This window comes from Lissotriton vulgaris, chromosome 2_1 (assembly GCF_964263255.1).
Source record: "Lissotriton vulgaris chromosome 2_1, aLisVul1.2, whole genome shotgun sequence".
Taxonomy (NCBI): Eukaryota; Metazoa; Chordata; class Amphibia; order Caudata; family Salamandridae; genus Lissotriton; species Lissotriton vulgaris.
In genome coordinates, this window is record NC_141687.1 from 720,751,804 (window position 1) to 720,771,163 (window position 19,360).

At 41.3% G+C, this 19,360-nt stretch overlaps 1 protein-coding gene across 3 annotated transcripts in view; it reads left to right on the forward strand.

The window, feature by feature from the left end:
- DENND2B (DENN domain containing 2B) overlaps positions 1–19,360 on the forward strand; it is a 1,017,138-nt gene that overhangs the window by 865,113 nt on the left and 132,665 nt on the right. For all 3 annotated transcript variants that reach the window (XM_086955999.1, XM_086955998.1, XM_086956000.1), the window contains one exon: positions 18,166–18,306. In XM_086955999.1, coding sequence (XP_086812125.1) covers positions 18,166–18,306 — 141 coding nt within the window. The remainder of the gene's footprint in view (positions 1–18,165; positions 18,307–19,360) is intronic.

Consider the following 19,360-nt stretch of genomic DNA (forward strand, 5'->3'; position numbering starts at 1 on the left):
ACTCTAAATGCTTAGAAAAGGCGTGTATGTCAACTGAGGCATTCAAATTGGTTCTTATGAATCATTTGGAATTTTCTCATATGTCTCCGTCAAACATGACGATGGTAAAGTTTCAATTTTCTTTTTTATTTTCAAAAAGAAAACCACAAAGCGGAATCCTCTCCGATTGTGAGGGGGACATTTTTAGTTTTTACAGCCCCTTACCACCAGGCTTTGCCTGGAAGTGACTGGCAGTAAAAAATGGCTATATGTCCACCGATCTAAATTGGGCAGGTGGACATATATCCAATTTTCTATCGCCCTTACTCCGTTGGATCGTTGATCGAAGAAGTTTGGCCATTGACAAACTATGGTCCGACCTCAGATAAAGTTGTGGGGGTTGACCATTATATTGGCCATATATTCCGTCTATATTGTGACAGATTATCCTTACTGTCAACGTATAAATCAGGCCCTAAACCTGAAATCGTAGTCAACTACTACACACAATACTGTAAATATCCACCATAGACCCATTGTATCATCTATCAATATATAAAGCATCTTCATCTCACACTGAACCAATGCAAGCACATACCCAAGGGTTTCTGCCAAAATGAAGTGTGGTCCATTATTGAGACTCCTAAGCATGGCGCTGACAACAAAGACACTTCAGTGAATTTGGCACAGCAGTGCATTGCGACGCCTCTGATTCATGTTGAAGGTTGCGTCACATTTTCCCCCGGCATTGAATAAAACTCTAGGTTCTAAAGCTCTAGGCATGCAGAAAATAGTTTGTCCCACAGTGAATCTACTGGCCAATTTGCTGACATGGAACCTGAGCACCAGGCTTCTAGTCTATGCTTTCTCGCTCGACTGAAAATTGTGCCATTCTCGCCTGATTCCTTAAGTTCTTTGTGACTAGAAATTGTAAGTATGTACAATGTAACGCAACTGTAAGCTTATGAAATTCAATTGGATATTTCAAAATATGCACTTGAAGTGCACATGATTTCATACAATCGCAGTAATGTGATCTGTTGCTCACTCGCTAGGTTTGCGCTTTACAAAAATCTTTGCATGAATAGTAAAAAGGTGTGTACTTTAATATTATTTATATATCTAAGATGTGAGCAGAGGGATCATATTCAAGGGAGCACTGCTTACGCAAGTGTCACCTATTGTAGACAGCCAATCCAAAATGCATCTTTATTTATTTTTTATAGTCCCTTTGTTTAACCCAATTATACAAATACCAGCATCTCACCTATCCGCTGTTTTTTTGTATGCCTCAACATAGACATAGACTCTTGCTGCTCCACTTTATGCTCTTATAGTACTTGCCAGGTTGTTACATGTATTTCCTATTCTGTTCTTCGATTCTATTTTTAGTGCACGCGTCAAACAGGGAAATAATGGTAGAAATCAGAATAGCTGTTCATCAGGAGGACAGGAGAGCCTTGTGTGTACCAGATGTCACCATTTTTTTGCACGAAGTCTCCTATATTGGCCCTTTGCATCCTTTCCATCAGCAAGGCTATGGCCATTTTAAGGCTTCAGTGGCATCACATACTACCCTCTCTATGGAGTCTACTTAGGCCTTGTGGCAGTGTTTGTCAAAGTGTGCGGAGGGGTTGCACTGTAGAAGGTGACCACATGGCCAACCTTTTACAGTTCCCTTGCTCTCAACTCAGAACCTGTTGCTGTGTAGGCGTCCTGTACTTTCACGTGGCTTTTTCAGGACTGGACTGTGTTTCATTAATACCTTCAAGGGTAATGTAGAATAGATTGTTTTAATTTGCTGGTTATCATGCATGGAGCATGTACAGTATTTCACAGGAAAAAGACCGGGAAAGGCAACGTAAGTTAGGGGCTCATTATGATGGCGGAAGGACTGCCACTGCCAGGCAACCAGTGGTGGTCCTTCCGCCATCACACCGGAAAATCCCACTGCCAAATTAGGATGGCAGTGGGAATCAAAATGTGTCTGCGGCGGACGGAAAGTCCATCCACCACGGTTTCGCAAGGCGGTCCTTTTCCCCCATCCTTGCGGAACCAAAACACAGGGCACCGCTGTAGGGATTAGGAAATCCCCTTCCGCCTGTCTTTTCGCGGCGGTCTTCCCACCACGAAAACACAGGCGGAGGCTGGATTGGGGTGGGTGCCCATGGTACCCCCTGCATTTCCCCGCACTATGTGGCAGGCACCGCATGGTCCCTGCCACAAAGTGCAGGGAAATGCTCAGCATGGCCTTTTAACATTGCAGACGATGTTGCAGCCAGCAGCACCGGCCGTAATGTTAAAATGCAAGGATGGGCCCATACAAATTGCACTGGTGGGACCGCTGCACGTCTGGCGGGCCGTCCCAGCACCGCTATGATTGCAGGCAGACTGATGTCCGCCCGCCATCATAATGAGCCCCTTTGTGTGAAAAATACTATTTATAACGATCCCATTTCTCAACTGTTCATCTTCAGGATTTAGACCACCCACCTGGGTCTAGATATGTTTTTGAAGCATGTGCGCTTTTTAGATATTCATTGCTTTGGATTTTAAATGTCTAGTTACCTTTAAATACCCGTTCTCATCTTTCTGTTTGGAGCACTGCTGTCTTCTTTCACAGGGATGTGTGGAGATTGATGATTTGTGAGGGGTTCTTCCACAATTTCAGACAGTCAGTTGCTGCTGCAGTGTTTGTTTTTTGTCTACAAGAAAGCAGTGGAATGGATGTCAGACCACTCCCTCCGTCAAACGACATAATAACAGTGTCATGTGCTTTCACCAATTACTGCATACCACGTCATGATATTTGATTGCCCTGACTTTTGACTGTCATGCATGTACTCACAAGTGGCGCGTGAGAGGGATTCCATGTCTCAGACTTTGTAGCCTCCTTACTTGAGGGTGAAGCATGAGCGGACTAAGATATTCTCTACGGATCTAAATTCAATTCTAATGCACATTATGATTAACCTTTCATGAGCAAATACGTAATGAACGCCTTGGAATGTAGTGCATTGAACAATTCTAGGCGTAATTCGATTTGATAAAGCATCTTAAAATGACTGCAGTCTAAGGATAAGAAGGAATATCTTTTGCTTCCTTTGTAAATCTGCGGATAATTTGTTAAAAGACCTTGCCACATAGAAGTAAAGATGCTCCAACGTTGCAGTGCACGTGGAAATAGCCATCATGTACTAGATGTGAGTTGTCCAGTCAATTGTTTAGATCTGAGCTTAAGAGTTGGTAGAGGCTGTGATGAAACCCACGGATGCTCCCATCTTGAAATACATCTTTCTTTCATAATCCAGCACTAAAGCAGTGGATGATGACTAATGTTGTGCACTACTCCTTAATGAACAAGTATGCATTCACTGTAATCTATCACGCCTTGTCTCTGGTCCAATTCACTCACCTTATTGATCCATGCAGGATAAGGATGATGGAACATGCATTACAAGCTGGAACCATAGATACCTTATTTATTCCTCAGAACCAACCTTAAGAGCATTAACTTCCGAATTCATGTCAAAGCGTTACCCCCTTCCTTATTGTTTGTGACAGGGGAGGAATGAGTGGATCAAAAGAGGATTTATATCTTATACGAATAGCATTGTCTAAATTTTGGAACATTTTAGGCTGTGTTGAGTCTTTGTTAATGGGTCCTGTTAGAGCTGGGGATCTCTAGTTGGCAATGGTATTCACCTTTGTCCAAATAGGGACCCTTACTACTAAGTCAGAATAAGGGGATTATACTCCTTAATAACCCCTGCTCACCCCCTTGGTAGCATGGCACGAGCAGACAGGCTTATCTCAAAGGCAGTGTGTTAAGCATTTGTGAATATACACAGTAATAAAGTGAAAACACTACAGATGGACACAACACAGGTTTTATAAAAAAGATGTATTCTTTATATAGATTTAAACACAAGTCCACAAACAACAAAACCCACCAATACTACACTTAAGATTACTTAAAAGATGATTAAAGTTGCTTAGTTCAAGTTGATGGTAAATGTGACAAAGTTCTCAACAAAGTACCTGGATGCATAACGCAAAGTAAACAAAAGGCTCGCAAACGGGGAGATGCGTCGGTTCCATGATCCGGGGGAGATGATGTGTCGTGCCTCAATGCTTGAGCAGAGTAGGGGATGTGTCGTGCTTCTTACCGGTGCGGAGGTGATGCGAAGAATCTTCGCCTGCGGGTCCGTTGCGGTGCGCAAGTTGGCGCCTTGATGCGATGCGATGATCCGGTTGCGATGCGAGAAGATGGCGCCCTTGATGCGGTGATGCAATAACGATGCAATGACGCCCTGGCAGCCTTGCGATGACTCTGTACTTTGGAGCCGCGACAGACCCTGCGACAGGCTTCTCCGGTGATGCGATGGCGACTCTCACGATGGCGACACGCTTCTCCGGTGATGCGACAGCAGACAGCTTCAATGAGCACACGCTTCCAGGGAGATGCGGTGAAGGCTCGATTCTCCGGCGATGCGAATATTTCAGCTGCGGCGGCGACACACTTCTTCTGGCTTCTGGATGCGTTGCGCTTCCAGCTCCCAGCGGCACGCAAGTGTCAGGAGTCAGAATTCCCAGCAAGGAAATTTAGTGGGGAGCTGGAGGTGAAGTCTTTTGCCCCTAAGACTTCAGCAGGAGGCAAGCACTGTTCAAGCCCTTGGAGAATATTCTGTAGATGAATATCCTTACAAAGTTCCTTCTCCTTTCCCTTTGCAATGAAGCAGCCACTGCAGGCCAACCCAACAAACAGCACACTAGCAGAGGGGCAGTCCAAACTCCTGCAGCTTCCTTGGTTCTTCTCATTGACAGAAAGGTTTCTTGTCCAGAAGTGATCTAATTTCTTGGGGTCAGGGTCCCAATATTTATACCCCAAAATCCTTTGTTCTCTGAAGGCAGAGGGGCCTCTGCCTAGTCTAAAGTTCCTGAGCACTTTGTTTACGTGACTCTCTTCTACCTTTCACTGTGCAGGGCAGAGACATCAGCTTCCCCACAGGAGGTGGAGCTAGCTCAGGGGAGGGAAGATACAGCTCTGGAGCACTCTGTTGACATTATTCCTCCTCTCCTTTCACAGTGCAGGGCAGAGACATCAGACTAGCCACAGGAGGTGGAGCCAGCATTGTAGAGGGAAGGCCCAGCCCTATTCAGGTCCCAGGTGCAACTCCTCCCTCCCATCTAGATGCAGATCTCTCTATTCACCACCCGGTTGCCCCAGCTGTATCCTGGAATTCCCCAGCCCTGTCACTCACAAACCCAGACAAGGAATACACAACCCAGCAGAGGCAGCCTGGATAGTTAGGCAATAAAATACCTACTTTCTAAAAGTGGTATTTTTAAACACAGAATATTAAAACCAACTTTACTTAAATATGTATTTTATTATTCTGAGTTCAGGTATACTAAATTCGAATTTCTACCATGTTCTCTGAGTCAGTTATTATTATAAGAATATAATAATCGAACTGCCCATTCTGGCCTATAGAGAACAGGTAGCCTTCAATAGTGAAAAACGAAAATGGCTGTAATTCACTATTAGAACATGCTACACACATCAGAGCATGTCCTACCTTATACTTACAATGCACCCTGCCCTTGGCCTACCATAGGGGTGTCTACTATGAAGCAAAGGGAAGGTTTAGGGACTGGCAAGTGGGTGCACTTCGCCCAGTCGACATGGCATTGCTAGACTGCACACAGGCCTTGCAATGGCAGGCCTGAGTCACACTTTACAAGCTGCTTCTGTGGGTGGCACAACCAGTGCTGCAAGCCCACCAGCAGCATTTGATTTATAAGCCCTGGACACACATGGTGCACTGTCCTATGGCTGACAGATAAATCAAATAACCCAATCATGGAGTAACCAATTAGTACATCAATTTAACATAGGGAGCACTGGCACTGTGGCACTGATTAGCAGTGGCACAGTGCCCAAAGCATAAATCCAACAAAAACGTATCAAAACAGAGGAGGCAATCCGTCAAAATGGAAGGGAGACTCACGCCAATGATGCCAGGTCTAACAGGTCCCAACTTCATCAAGTTGGAAGGCATCAGAATCTCAATTTCAGCGTTATCAATATGACTTCTTAACATTGTGTACTTAATGGGCTTTTTGATGTCTGCTCATTAGAAACAATCTACAACTCTTAGCACCCGACTGTGAGCGTTGTAAATTTCACTGTCTGGCCTTATCCTTCACTTGCATGTTATCTTTCTGCATTCTTTGAACAGGATACCTTCATCTCATCTTACACATTGAGTAGAGGAGACAAAAATCTTTGGTGTGAGCATACATCTTGCAGGCTTCGATTTTAAATGTAAAAAAGCTAATTTTATTTAAACTATTTAAGATGGTGTAACTATTCTAGATTTATCCTGTGTATCAGGGAGAATTGCTTTCTTCAAACTGAATTGTATTACTGCAACTTGTATTGTGCGGGAAGGTGGCACACTGGCATATTGCATTACATTCCAAGTAGTAATTTTTAGATGTTAGTCAAGATATTGAGGTTTTGCATTGACCATGGAATGGCTGTCATCATTATAAAGCAAGGATATAGCATGTGTCTGACTTAGGGGTTTCAGAGAGCTGTAACAAAAAAATTATGCTAATAAAATACACTAACTTCACAAAATTTCAGACTACACAGTTTCATTATTTCAGAATGTGTTGCTCATGGTTGAAAAGTTTGAAGCAAAAAAATGTCTCAGCAACATATTTTTGCTGGAAACATTCTCCTGACTCATTTTATGTAATGAGAAGTATTCCTTTGCTTGAAAATTTCACAGGAAAAATAGGCAACCACATTTCTAGCCATTTGTGTGATTTTGCGTAATCTTGGCAACAGTTTGTGAAAATGTCAAGATGTCTTTTGTCTTGGTATTGAAATCTGTGTTACATTACCTGAAAATGGCCATGAAGTTGTTGTATGCAGGCACATGGTTCACTGAATTTCGTTGCCCAAAATAACCCCATACACAAATACCAAGTCATAAACATCGTTATCAAAAATATCGACATCCTATATTTATAATGGTAAGTATAAAAATATTGGGAAAAAATATTGATGTAAAAAATATCGATGTACAAAATATCGATCTCTTTCATATATGTGAAAAATAATGTTAAATATATTAAATAATAACATTTACTTGAAAAAGAAATTGGATTTAATATACATTTTAACAAATATAAGAAATAAATTTAAATTAAAAAAATGTAAGCATACATATATAAAATGTAATATATATATTTACAAATAATAAATGAATAATTGTAATTTATTTTTACTTTTTATAAATATATAAAAATTACAAATATATATATATATATATATATATATATATATATATATATATATATATATATATATATATATATATATATATATATATACCTATAACATAAAATCTAATAAAAACATGATATTATAAATTAGAACATTCAAATATTTAATAGTCTTTAAACTTACATTTTGCACACCATTGAGTGCTACAGTAGGGAAAGTGTTGGATAGCGAAGGGGTAAAAATAACTTTTCCCACTCCAGTGAGTGCAACAGTAGGGAAAATGTTGGATAGCTAAGGGGTAAAAATACTATTCCCACCCCAGTGAGTGCAACAGTAGGGAAAGTGTTGGATAGCAGAGGGGTAAAAATTACTAGTCCCCAGCCGCGGCCGGTAGTGGGAGTACCGGCCGGGCGGTGACGTGGGGAGGGGCAGAGTGGGGGGTAGTAATGTATGGATTACGGACCTAAACAGGTAAGTAAACATATAAATAAATAAAACAAAATTCGTTGCACGCACTGCATCGCATTTGGTGATGCAGTGTACGCAACAAAATTCGTTTTATTTATTTATATGTTTACTTACCTGTTTAAGTCCGTAATCCATACATTACTACACCCCTCCCGCTTCCCACATCACCGCCCGGCCGGTATTCCCACTACCAGCCGCGGCTGCTAGTCCCACTCCAGTGAGTGCAACAATAGGGAAAGTGTTGGATAGGGGACAGGTAAAAATTATTATTCCCACTCCAGTGAGTGCAACAGTACAGAAAGTGTTGGATAGTGGAGAGGTATTAATTAATATTCCCATTGAATCAGTTCAAAATTAAAAACATAAAAAATATCAACTACAACACAAAAGATTTTGAAAAAAATTTTAAAAACAAAAAAAGACAACATATATAAAAAGGTTACAATTTTACAAAAGATAAAAACATATTATAATGTTAAAAAGATCTAACAAATACCTAGAATTTTTTTTTAAAATATTAAAATAATTTACAAACAAATAACTATTGGAAATAGAAATTATTTATAATCAAAAACATTAATTATTACATAAATGTAATCTTTTTTATTTCCTATCCTATAACACCACACAATTCACAATTTAAAACAGATAAACAATAATTTACTCCCCAAACGTTACCCCTATAAAACCAAAACCCACATTCAAAATAAAAATAAACAATTACCATAGATATTTATGAATTGATGAATTAATATTAATGATCACCTAATTATTAATTAAACATAAATAACTTTGCACCCTTTACCCCAATAAAGACAACACACACACCTAAAAATCATTACACAATTTCCATAACTAATTTAACATTAATAAATGATTATCAATTAACAACTTATTATGTAATTTAAAAAATATTACTTTGCACCCTTTACCACTATAAACCCCAGAACTCACATCTAAAATTAATTACACAATTCCCATATTTAAATTGTAATTTATTAATTAGTATTAATGATCAAATAATTAATAATTAATTATAAATTAATTACTTCCCACCCTTTTCCCTATAAACCCCACCACCCATTCCTAAAAATAAATAACACAATTGACCAATTTTTAAGGGCATTCTTTAACCAAAGAGTCAGCTCTTCTCTTACAGCCATTATTAGTCAAATACACTCTACACTTCAAGTGCATTTGTGCATAAGATACCAGGCAATTCAGAATGAGACCTGGTTACAAATGTCTGAACCAGATCCAGGATTTTATTTCACCCAGACTCCTGGCTATGCTCCACTCCCAAATTTTTAAACAAGTAGGAAGGTAGCTAATCTTGTTATATATGTGATTATGGTGTTTCCACCCGTGATCCACATTTCGTAGATAATGGATAAGATGGGAAAGTGAAATGCTTTTTCAGCAATTCAATTGAAAGAAGGCGCATCATGCATAGATGTATAAATGTTCTCCTACATTATTTTACTTCTGATGTCCAAAACCTATGGCCTGTTTTAGAAAAAGAGTAGTTACTATATCTGCCACAAACATCGTGGGATTGAAATACCTACCTATTTTGGATTTTGGCAGTGGGGTGAGAATGCCACTTTTCTATCACTATTGATTTTACTATTTTAAACCGCATTGTGGGGTCGATTATGATGGCGGACGGACCTGCGTCCGTCCGCCACCCCGAGGTGGAGGGACCGTCCGCAGGGGCAGCGGCGTTCCCTCTGTTGGAATTAGCATGTGACCGTCACCCTGGCCGTCACATCCCATATATTTAACATTGCGGTGGGTGCTGCTTTCAGCAGCACCCGCTGCAAAGTAAAAAATGCATGCTGTGTATTTGCATGCACAAAGCGGCAGGCACCGTGCATTGCCTGCCGCATTGTGCTTGCAACCGCATGGGGGGACCATAGGTACCCCCATGTGCACCCCCCACCCCCACTTCACCCTGGGGGCCCACAACGGGCCCCCAAAGAAAAGACTGTATGCCTTTCCACGGCGGCAATGCCGCCATGGAAAGGCATTGGACCGCCAGCATCATAATATGGTTGGCGGTGTCTCGCATACACCGCCACCATATGTGAGTACTTTTTCCGCCGGTCGCAAAGGCGACTGGCGGAAAAGCGGCGGACGGTCTTGCCGTCCGCCGCGGACCCCCCAGCCATCCTAATGTGGTGGGGGGTCATTGAAGGGAGAATGGCAGACGGATTGCCCCCGCCAGGCCTGCGGAGGCAATCCGTCCGCCATCATAATCGACCTCTGTGTTAGTTGAATTACTAAGTAGGTTGGCTGTAAAGCCACAAGTTTATCTTGGTATTAATGGATTGCCTATCAAACATCTTTGCTGTGGAAACATGGAAGAATCAGCAGAAAAGGCTTTAAAAAAGGTCTCTCATTCAGCGCCAGGAAGCCGCTTGGTCACAGTGTGCTTTATAAATATTTTCAGCTTTCAACTTTCTTTCTCATTCAGGGAACCTACCAAAGCAGATTCAATGGATAACAAATGTCTGGACTGACAGTTTTCAATTCCATTAGAGGTAAATTTGTTGAGCTGTCAAACTGTGGCAAACATTACACCTGCAGCTATGGATATTGATATAACTTTTGCCGGTATATTTTCCCCTGGCTACAAATCTCCTGACCAAATAAGCATTGTTAGCTGTCATCTGGTGGCATACTTAAAGTTGATCCACCTTTATTAAGGCGGACATCTCCAGATACGACAGATTAGCCGCTTCTTTTTTGGTGGAGATGCTAAAGCTCCTTTTCCCCTCCCAATTACCTTCCAGGTCTCCAGTTTCCATTTTGTGGACTTCTCCCTTCTATCAAAAACAGGAAGTCCTTTATTTCTCATGGAGACAACACATAACTAAGTTATTCATTGTGCTCAACAACGTACTCAGAAAATGATTTGCATTCACTACCACAATGTTTTTCCCTTTAGGGAATCTCAGTCTCTTAGGCAAAAAATGCTGACATTTCAAAGATTCTCCTTGGGAGACTTGTTCGCAGGGCAGCATACACTATATCATTTCCGGGTGATTCAGTGCTTATTTTGTATACAAATACCGGCATGGGCCCGCCACTGGTGCTGCTGCCTGCCGAGATTGCTAAATGCCAAGGCTGCCTAATCTTGATTCTACCTCATCCATCCTTTTTCCACGCCATGCACTTCCTGTCTTTTTATTTCACTCCTTTCTTTCTCTTTTTTCTGCGCTTCTCTCTCTTGTTCTGAGTCAAAGTTTGATGATGAAAGTTTTCAAAAAATGAGTGCCCATGCGCAACACCGATCAATCACTGGTCTAGATCCACCTGGGGTCACTGCGTGTTACGTCCCACAGATTGCTGAATTCTTGGACCTATTGTTTGTTTCCCTTTTTTTACTTTAACACTTCAAAGTTTCGTGTACCTTTTTTTCAAGATATGTAACCTCGTCATGGAATTTACATACTGTTATGATTTCGGACAGAGGGGAGCTCTGTTCAAAAAACTTCTTTTGGGGGCCATACCTCGTCCATGGAGGTGAACTCTGCCATCCCTTGGACGCTGCCAGTGACGCCGCCAGTGCTGTGGGCTGCTAGCTGTTAGTTTCCCCCGCCGCCGCCTTACAACATCTATGCAGCCGCCGAGGGGGGGACTACAGTCCCCAGAATTCCTAGCGGCATCGCCCGCCCACCTATGACCACTTCCACGCCCAGAGGTGATCAAAGGAGCGGAGCTCCCTCGGTGGAGCGGGAGCTCTGTTCAAAAAACTTCTTTTGGGGGCCATACCTCATCCGTGGAGGTGAACTCTGCCATCCCTTGGATGCTGCTAGCGACACCGCTAGTGCTGTGGGCTGCCAGCTGTTAGTCACCCCCTTACAACATCTACGCGCCCGCCGAGGGGGGGGACTACAGCCCCCAGAACTCCTAGCGGCATCGCCCCGCCCACCTACGACCACTTCCACGCCCGGAGGCGCTCAAAGGAGCGGGACTCCCTCTACGTCGCAGGACGCACGCTGGCACCGCCGGGCTAAGCCCGGGCAAAGGGCGGGCCATCTGTGGCCGTCCGCGGCTGGCCGCGGCTGGGCTGGGCCTCCCTCTTTACTGGATGTCCACATTAGATTAGTGTGCTGCTAAGACCCTTTGGTAATTAGCGTGGTCCTGATGATTTGATATTTGCACCTTTGTGCTTAGTATTTTATCTGTTGTGTTTCTACTGGTGCCATCTATACATTAACTATTGTTGCAAATTACTTCTCCTGTTGCTTTTAGAAAGATGGGCAAAAATATCCCTGAACAACCCCGTCCTAATACCAGGCAAAAGAAACCCACAACTACTCCTCTTCCAAGTCTGACCGCCATAGATAAAATGCTGCAAAAGACTATAGGGGTAGTTGTCACAGCAATAGAGAATACAGAGAGACGTCTCTCGCTCCCCTTAGGCATGGCTCCACCCTTACAATCTGTAAATACATCTCCAGTCCTGGCTAATTCTTTTGACTCAATGCTAATGGCCTCGTATGCGGGGCTACCAGGGGCAGATAACAATCATGAGATGCTTCCTATCAATCAAAATGTACCTCCTGAACTGTCCCCCTTGGCAAGCAGACTTTCATTAACACCTACTCTGCTGGTGCCGTACACAAGTGTAGAAGCTCCACTTTTAATTAATGATTTCACGGAGCTTGAGGGTAATGATACACAACCAACCACTGATCCCGCACATTTGGACAGGGTAAATATCGAAAGTCCACCTGCAAGAACTAGAGGGCAAAAAGTCAAAAGCAAACAAAATCATATCACCAAAGAGCAGCCTGCACACAAATATAGGGGGAAGGGTAGTGTACATACCGCAAAACGGTATAAAATCCGTTAGGTCGAAAGGGGGACAAGTGTGAGGGTTAGTCAAGTGTTGCAGATAACCAGCTCATTGAGGGGAGGATTGAGGGTGGTGATGAGGGCTTTTGGGGAAGAATGGAGACCCTGTTATCGACACTATTAGGGCCAATTTGTGAAAAAATGAACAGCATTGAAACTAGGGTAGGTCACATTGAACAACATATAACAAATACCTCCCATCTAACTAAGACTCCGCATGCTAAAACACCCGCACCCCTACCCGCATCCACTTCAAATGGGGCTGCGCACAAACATGCGCAACATATAACTAAGGGAGCTAAGGATAAGTCAAGGGGAACTGCTGTATACAACCAAGCAGATCGAATAGACCCAAATACTCGATCCAAAGTTATTAATAATACTAGCAGCCATATTGATGGAGGAAGACAGGATCAACAAGAAAAATCATCAAAGGATAATGTTGTAATTTTACCAGCAGGAAATGGGAAACGAGGGGACCAAACAATAGCGCAGATAAAGGGCCCATGTATTTCAGAAGATCACAAGGGCCACACTATACCACCAGTAATAAATCTACCACCAGAATGCGGGGCATATGTTAAAGTCCTTTGTAATATCCCTAAACTGTGGGAAGGACAAATAGAAACACATGAAACCCTTAGCAATAAAACCCTATATTGGTTGACAAAAAATTGTGGTTATCCAATATCAGGTGTAGAACAGATTATACTTACACAAAGAGTGGGATGGATAGGCCCCACAATTAAAAATTTTTATGGGGACTGTGTAATAATCAATTTTAGGTCACCGAACTGGGCATACAAAACTTTACTTAGCGCTCCCCCACCTTCATGCTGGGATTTTAACACAACTTTATTACCACTGGCATATTTTTATAGACACTTGTTGGTAAATAACCCAGCCTCTGCTTATAAGATCTACCATCCTAATAACAACTGGTTGACCACACCATCGGTAGCACGTCCAATGCGATCCTCCATACCACTGTACAATAGATTTCAGTGTCTGACCCAGATGGAGGACAATGACATAAAATTATAGCTGGGGTTTCCCCAAAAAGGGTGCCAGGGTGGATGGTAACACATAGACCATTAAGAAGGGGAAGTGAAATAAGTAATACCCAATCCTTATACACAGACCCCAATATGGAGTGTAAGAATAATAGGGAAAATGAGATTGGCAACCTAAATGCTACAAAATCTGCAGAGCCTTTAGTGAATGTGGACGTGCCTATAAACTCTAATGATATTCAAGGAGTAGAAACTACGACACATGAAGGGTATACACTTACAACCTGGAATATCGCAGGTCTAGGGAAAAAATTATCTATGTCTTTTTGGCGAGATTTTATCGCTTAAGGTAGTGACTTAATCTGTATACAAGAAACCTGGAGTACAGACCATGTTGTAGTGGAAGGCTACACATCCTATTGTTTAAATGCCATACCCTCCCCAATAGGAAAGCTAAGGGTGGATTACTGATGCTTATATCCAATAAATTGATTGGGTGTAAAATTATATTTTATTCATCTATTGGTAATTATAGCCAAGTTTTGCGACTATCTTTCCCAAAGGGCAAAGATTTGGTCTTAATTCACCATTACAATAATAATTTCCATAAAGGTAGGGGAGCTCCATTAGATCCACTAGAAAAAGAGTTAGATAGGGTATTGAAACTTTCGAGCAAACTTGTAGTCATTTTATGGGCGGGCGATTTTAATATTCGAGTATGCTCAATAATAAATACCAACTCGTGGATTTATGAAGGTCCATACTAATGCAGTTGGGATTAAAGGCGACATGCTGCATTTCCCACATTGTGGATATGGAATGACCCTTAATACAATAATGGCAAGGTTTGATCTCGAGTTGTTAGACTGTTCCATGAAAAAGGGCCATGTTAAATGTCCAACATTTACTGTGGGGAACGGGAACAGCAATATAGACCATATCCTAATCTCGAAGAACAGCTTTTATACTGACCTTTGGATATAAGAACAGGTGGTTAGTGACCACAATAGTATCTTTATGACACTTTACAAACTGCATTTTCTGAGATAAATAATGTAATTAAGAGTATACTAACTAGAAATACCAAAGGTCAGAAACAAGATGAGACGAGGTGGTTCGATTCTAAATGTGCCCAGGCATTACATAAACTTAAATTGGCATTGGGGACAAAGCCCCGTAACCAAATTCTTGTCCATGAGCTCCAAATTAATTATAAACAAGCCGTGTTGGCGCACAAAAAAGTTGCGATCAGACGCCTGGGACAAATTAAGCTTGGCAGCTGAAACCAACAACAGCAAACTCTTTTGGGAAACTGTGAATAGCCCATTTTTAAAAGACAATCATATTCCTGAACTGACGTCCTACGTAAATTGTACTGAATGGATTGAACACTTTTCTAACATTTTTAACCCGGAAAAGGTGATTTTAACCCCTTTTTTAAATGACGATTTTACGTGGCCTACACTACCACTGTTGATGGATGTTGAAGAGGTACAGGAAGGGTTGGTAAATAGCAAAGGGGGCAAAGCGCCGGGACCGGATGGGGTCCCGATTGATTTATATAAGGATGTAATTGATTTATGGGCCCCAATCCTTACAAGGATTTTTAACACTGCTGCCTTGGGGAATTTTCCAATGTCATGGGCCCAATCACTAATTGTTCCATTACATAAAAAGTGTTCGCGTTCCGAAGCATGCAATTACCGCACAATATCACTACTGGACTCTTCTATAAAGGTGATGAGTAGGGTGCTTTTAAGAAGATTGGAAACATGGGCCTCAGACCTAAATGTATTAACCCCAGTCCAGTATGGCTTTAGAAAGGGGCTAGGGACCATCTAACAGTGTATAAATTTGGATCTATTAATAAATAAATATACAGTAGCGAAAGAGGGAAATTTGTTTTTATGCTGCGCCAATTTGAGCAGTGCGTTTGATCTAGTGGATCACTCTCTTTTATGGATAGTACTGCTCGAATCTGGGGCCCCAAAAGAGATCGTGTTCTTTTTAGAAAGGTTATACGAAAAAATTTCCTGCCGTGTATGATATGGGCCGACTGGTGAGCGAACCCCGTTTTTTGCTGTGCGAAGAGGCATTAGGCAAGGGTGCGTATTGGCACCGCTTTTATTTTCCCTTTTTATTAATCAAATAGCTATGGTTTTAAACAATATCCTGGCAGATGCTCCAAAAATAGATACCACTGTTGTGTCGGTATTGTTATATGCCGAAGATGCAGCTTTAATTTCCCGTACCCCTTTAGGCCTTCAACGGCTCATCGATGAATTTACTGATTTTATCAATGGCAGGAAACTTTTAATTAACAAATCGAAGACATATACCATGATATGCGGTAGAAAAATGAAGTCACCTAGGTCCTTCTATTTGGATGGCTCAAAGATACAAGCTGTCAAAACTTTCTGTTATTTAGGTATTACCTTTGAAGGCAATGGTAAATGGACTAGTGAGCAAGAAAATATTAGATATAAAATGACCAGGAACACCAATGGCATCTTTCGTTTCGCTGCAAAAATAGGGGACTGCAGAATCAAGGATATGATAACAATATACAATGCAAGGTGTGTTTCTTCAGCTTTATATGGAGCTGGACTGTGAGGTCACTCCCCTACAGTACAACTCCAAAAAGATGAAAATAGTTTTCTTAGACGGATGCTGTGTGCCCCGGCTTCAGCATCCACTGATCTAATCCACCAGGAAACTGGCCTAAATTAGGTATCTGATTTGGCTGCTTTACGTCCCTTACTTTTATGGAGCTCCATTTGGCATAAGAAGGAAACTGAGTTCACGCAGTCCATAATTAGAGACTGCCTCAAGTTAGATTATTGCTCACGTATCCCATGGTTGAGTTATATCATTCATTGGTACAGCGTATTATTTGATTTTACCATCTCCAAGGAGTCTGATTACGTAATTCCTTTCTCCAAGAAAGAAATAAAAGACTTGTTTCTGTCCTACAAGGGGGAAGAAATAAATAAATTACTTAGGACCCATAAGACCTCTGTATTTTATAGGCAACTGGAACTTAAAAGCGGGCTTCAGGCATATCTGGTAGACGTGTCCAGACCTTCACATCGATTTGTATCAATACGTTTAAGGTTGGGCATTGCTCACCATCTTGTGTCCTTTCCCATTATAGGGCAAGGCACTAATGCAAATTGCCCCTGTGATAATGTTTCAAAACAGAGTTGCTGTCATTTCCTGCTATTTTGTAAATTTTATGTATTTTTAGGGAAATTTTATCTGAAGCCTATCCTTTTAAAATATGGAATTCGTTTATCAGCAGACGCAATGAAATTATTATGTTCTCTTGAGAGCCTAGATATCTGTTTTTATGTTGCACATTTTATATTGAAAAGTAGAGCTGCTAGAAAATCGATATTACTGTAAAATACTGTGAAATTTTGTTTTGTTATGGCCATATTTGCACTTAAGCACATGTCACTTTATATCAGAGAAGGATTAACTACTGACTGCAAATTACCATCCGCTGTTGTAAATCATATAATGAACTGCAAAAGAGTTGTGAAGAGGTATATACTACTGTGAGAATTTTGTTTTATGGTCAAATATACATTCATGCACAGGTCACTCTATTTTGCATATGCCACTTTAAGGAGCATTAGTTCAGTTCAGCTCCACAGTTCCAATATTACTGGAAAGGGAAATTATATAATTCTTGCAATTTTGCACATCTGGACTCTTGCACATGATACTTTTTCATGCACTATGCACTTTAACATGAAGTATTTGTATATGTTATATTTAATTTATAATTGACTGTTGTAACAATTGGTTATTTGACTGATATATTTACATACAATAGTGTATCTCCATTCTAGTACTAAGTTAATATGAAGGTCGGTTCATGAATTAATTTCCTATATTGTTTAGAGGCTGACGCACAACACTTCTGTGTTTATGATGATCTCGAGGATGTGTTATAATTAATAGTATTTTATCGTTGTATTTTATTGTTCAGCTTACATGGTTGTGTAAATACAAACCGAATAAAAGCTTTTGAACTGAACTGATTTCGCACAGATTCACTGTGAACTTTCCTACCATTCATTTTAAGCCCCACGATTTTTCATTTCTTGCTTCTCCATTCTTGCCCTCCTATTATTACTGAGCATCTGAATGAAAACGTTTGTTTAATAATAAACCTATAAAAACGTGTGTGATTGAATACGAAGGCAATATGCCTAAATCCAAGTTTGCGAGGCACTAAAAATGATGACTTCTGTGAGGAAGAAGTTAGCCTGCCATTGATTGGCTATTGATATTGAAGAGCTGCGATGATGTAGAGCAGACCTCGAATATATAGTTTTCATTGAAAGTAATTTGGATAAGAATTAGCCGATGATAAAAACTATTCCATTTCAGGACTGAAACCAAATCGGTTATTTTACGAGTGAGCGTGCTTGGTTGAATGGAGAGCTCGCTCCCAGTAAATGTCAGATTGTAACGCTCTTATTGTTTCTTCCCTTGTTTCTGCTCTCTCTCGATGACACCATTCAGATCCTGGACGAAGTGGAGCGGCGCCGGGGAATATCTGCTGCTTTGGTTTATCCCTTTATGAGGAGTTTAATGGAGTCTCCATTTCCTGCTCCTGGAAAAACAATCAAGGTCAAGACATTTCTCCCCGGTGCTGGAAATGAGGTAAGTACGTGGGACAGGTTAAACGCGTCACTCAATTCGAACCTGTGAATAGATTGAAACGCTCATAATTAGAGTCGTCAAAAATTGCAGTAGCTCAGGAGCCTACAACGCTTTATGAATGGTTAATGAAGTTTTTCATATGAGTTATTTTGTTAGCCAATTACGAATAGAAGGGACAGTAAATTTAGAATTTTTTTTTGGGGGGGGGGGATATCTTTGTTCATGCATGTGTGTACACCATAGCATCAACAGCAATGCCCCTTCCACTGAGTGTGGAAGCCCCACTTCAGAAGCAAAGTATGATTCTGGCAGAAGTGTGAACAGAGAACTTGAAAGACATGCGAGTCCTTGCGGCTATCTTCTTATACTGATGCACATTTCCATTTACTTTTCACTTCCCATCATTTTTGTGATTAAATGTATGATGGGGTAACCTGGATAATGTATCAGATACCTTGGTGTGTATCCTAGAACTGGCAGGGACTTCCCCTATGTTGGATCCAGTCAACGTTCTTTAAATAAAAATAGATTTTGTGATCTGTTGCTTCAATGGTGTGATCATATTTTAGCCTATGTAGTTATCACTGAGTGGTCTGCACATATGTTTACTACACACTTCAAAAGCGAGATTTCGGTACTGCTTGTCGTGCAGCGCCAAGGGGGGTGAGTACACATATGCCCCTGGCATTAATGCAGATAACATAAGGGTGATCCACTGTCATGAAGCTTGAGCGAAATATACAGTTCGAGGCATATGGGCTGCAGATGGTACATTATGAATAGATCGCCATCTGGTGTTGGGCTCGGATGATTGCACTTTGTTTTTCTCTTGGAGAGTCTTTTGTATCTTGGTGACTCCTCCCTTAGTTGGTAGTGCGCATGGGCATCGGCTCCATCCTTAGATTGTTTTTTTCCGCCATCGGGTTCGGATGAAGATCGAGACGCTCCAGATCAACTTCTGAAGAAAGTGATTTTTCGGCGCGTATTCCCTTTCCAATTCGACGGTATTGTTAGCGAACGCGTTCTTTTCCATTCCGACGCGTTACAAATTCAA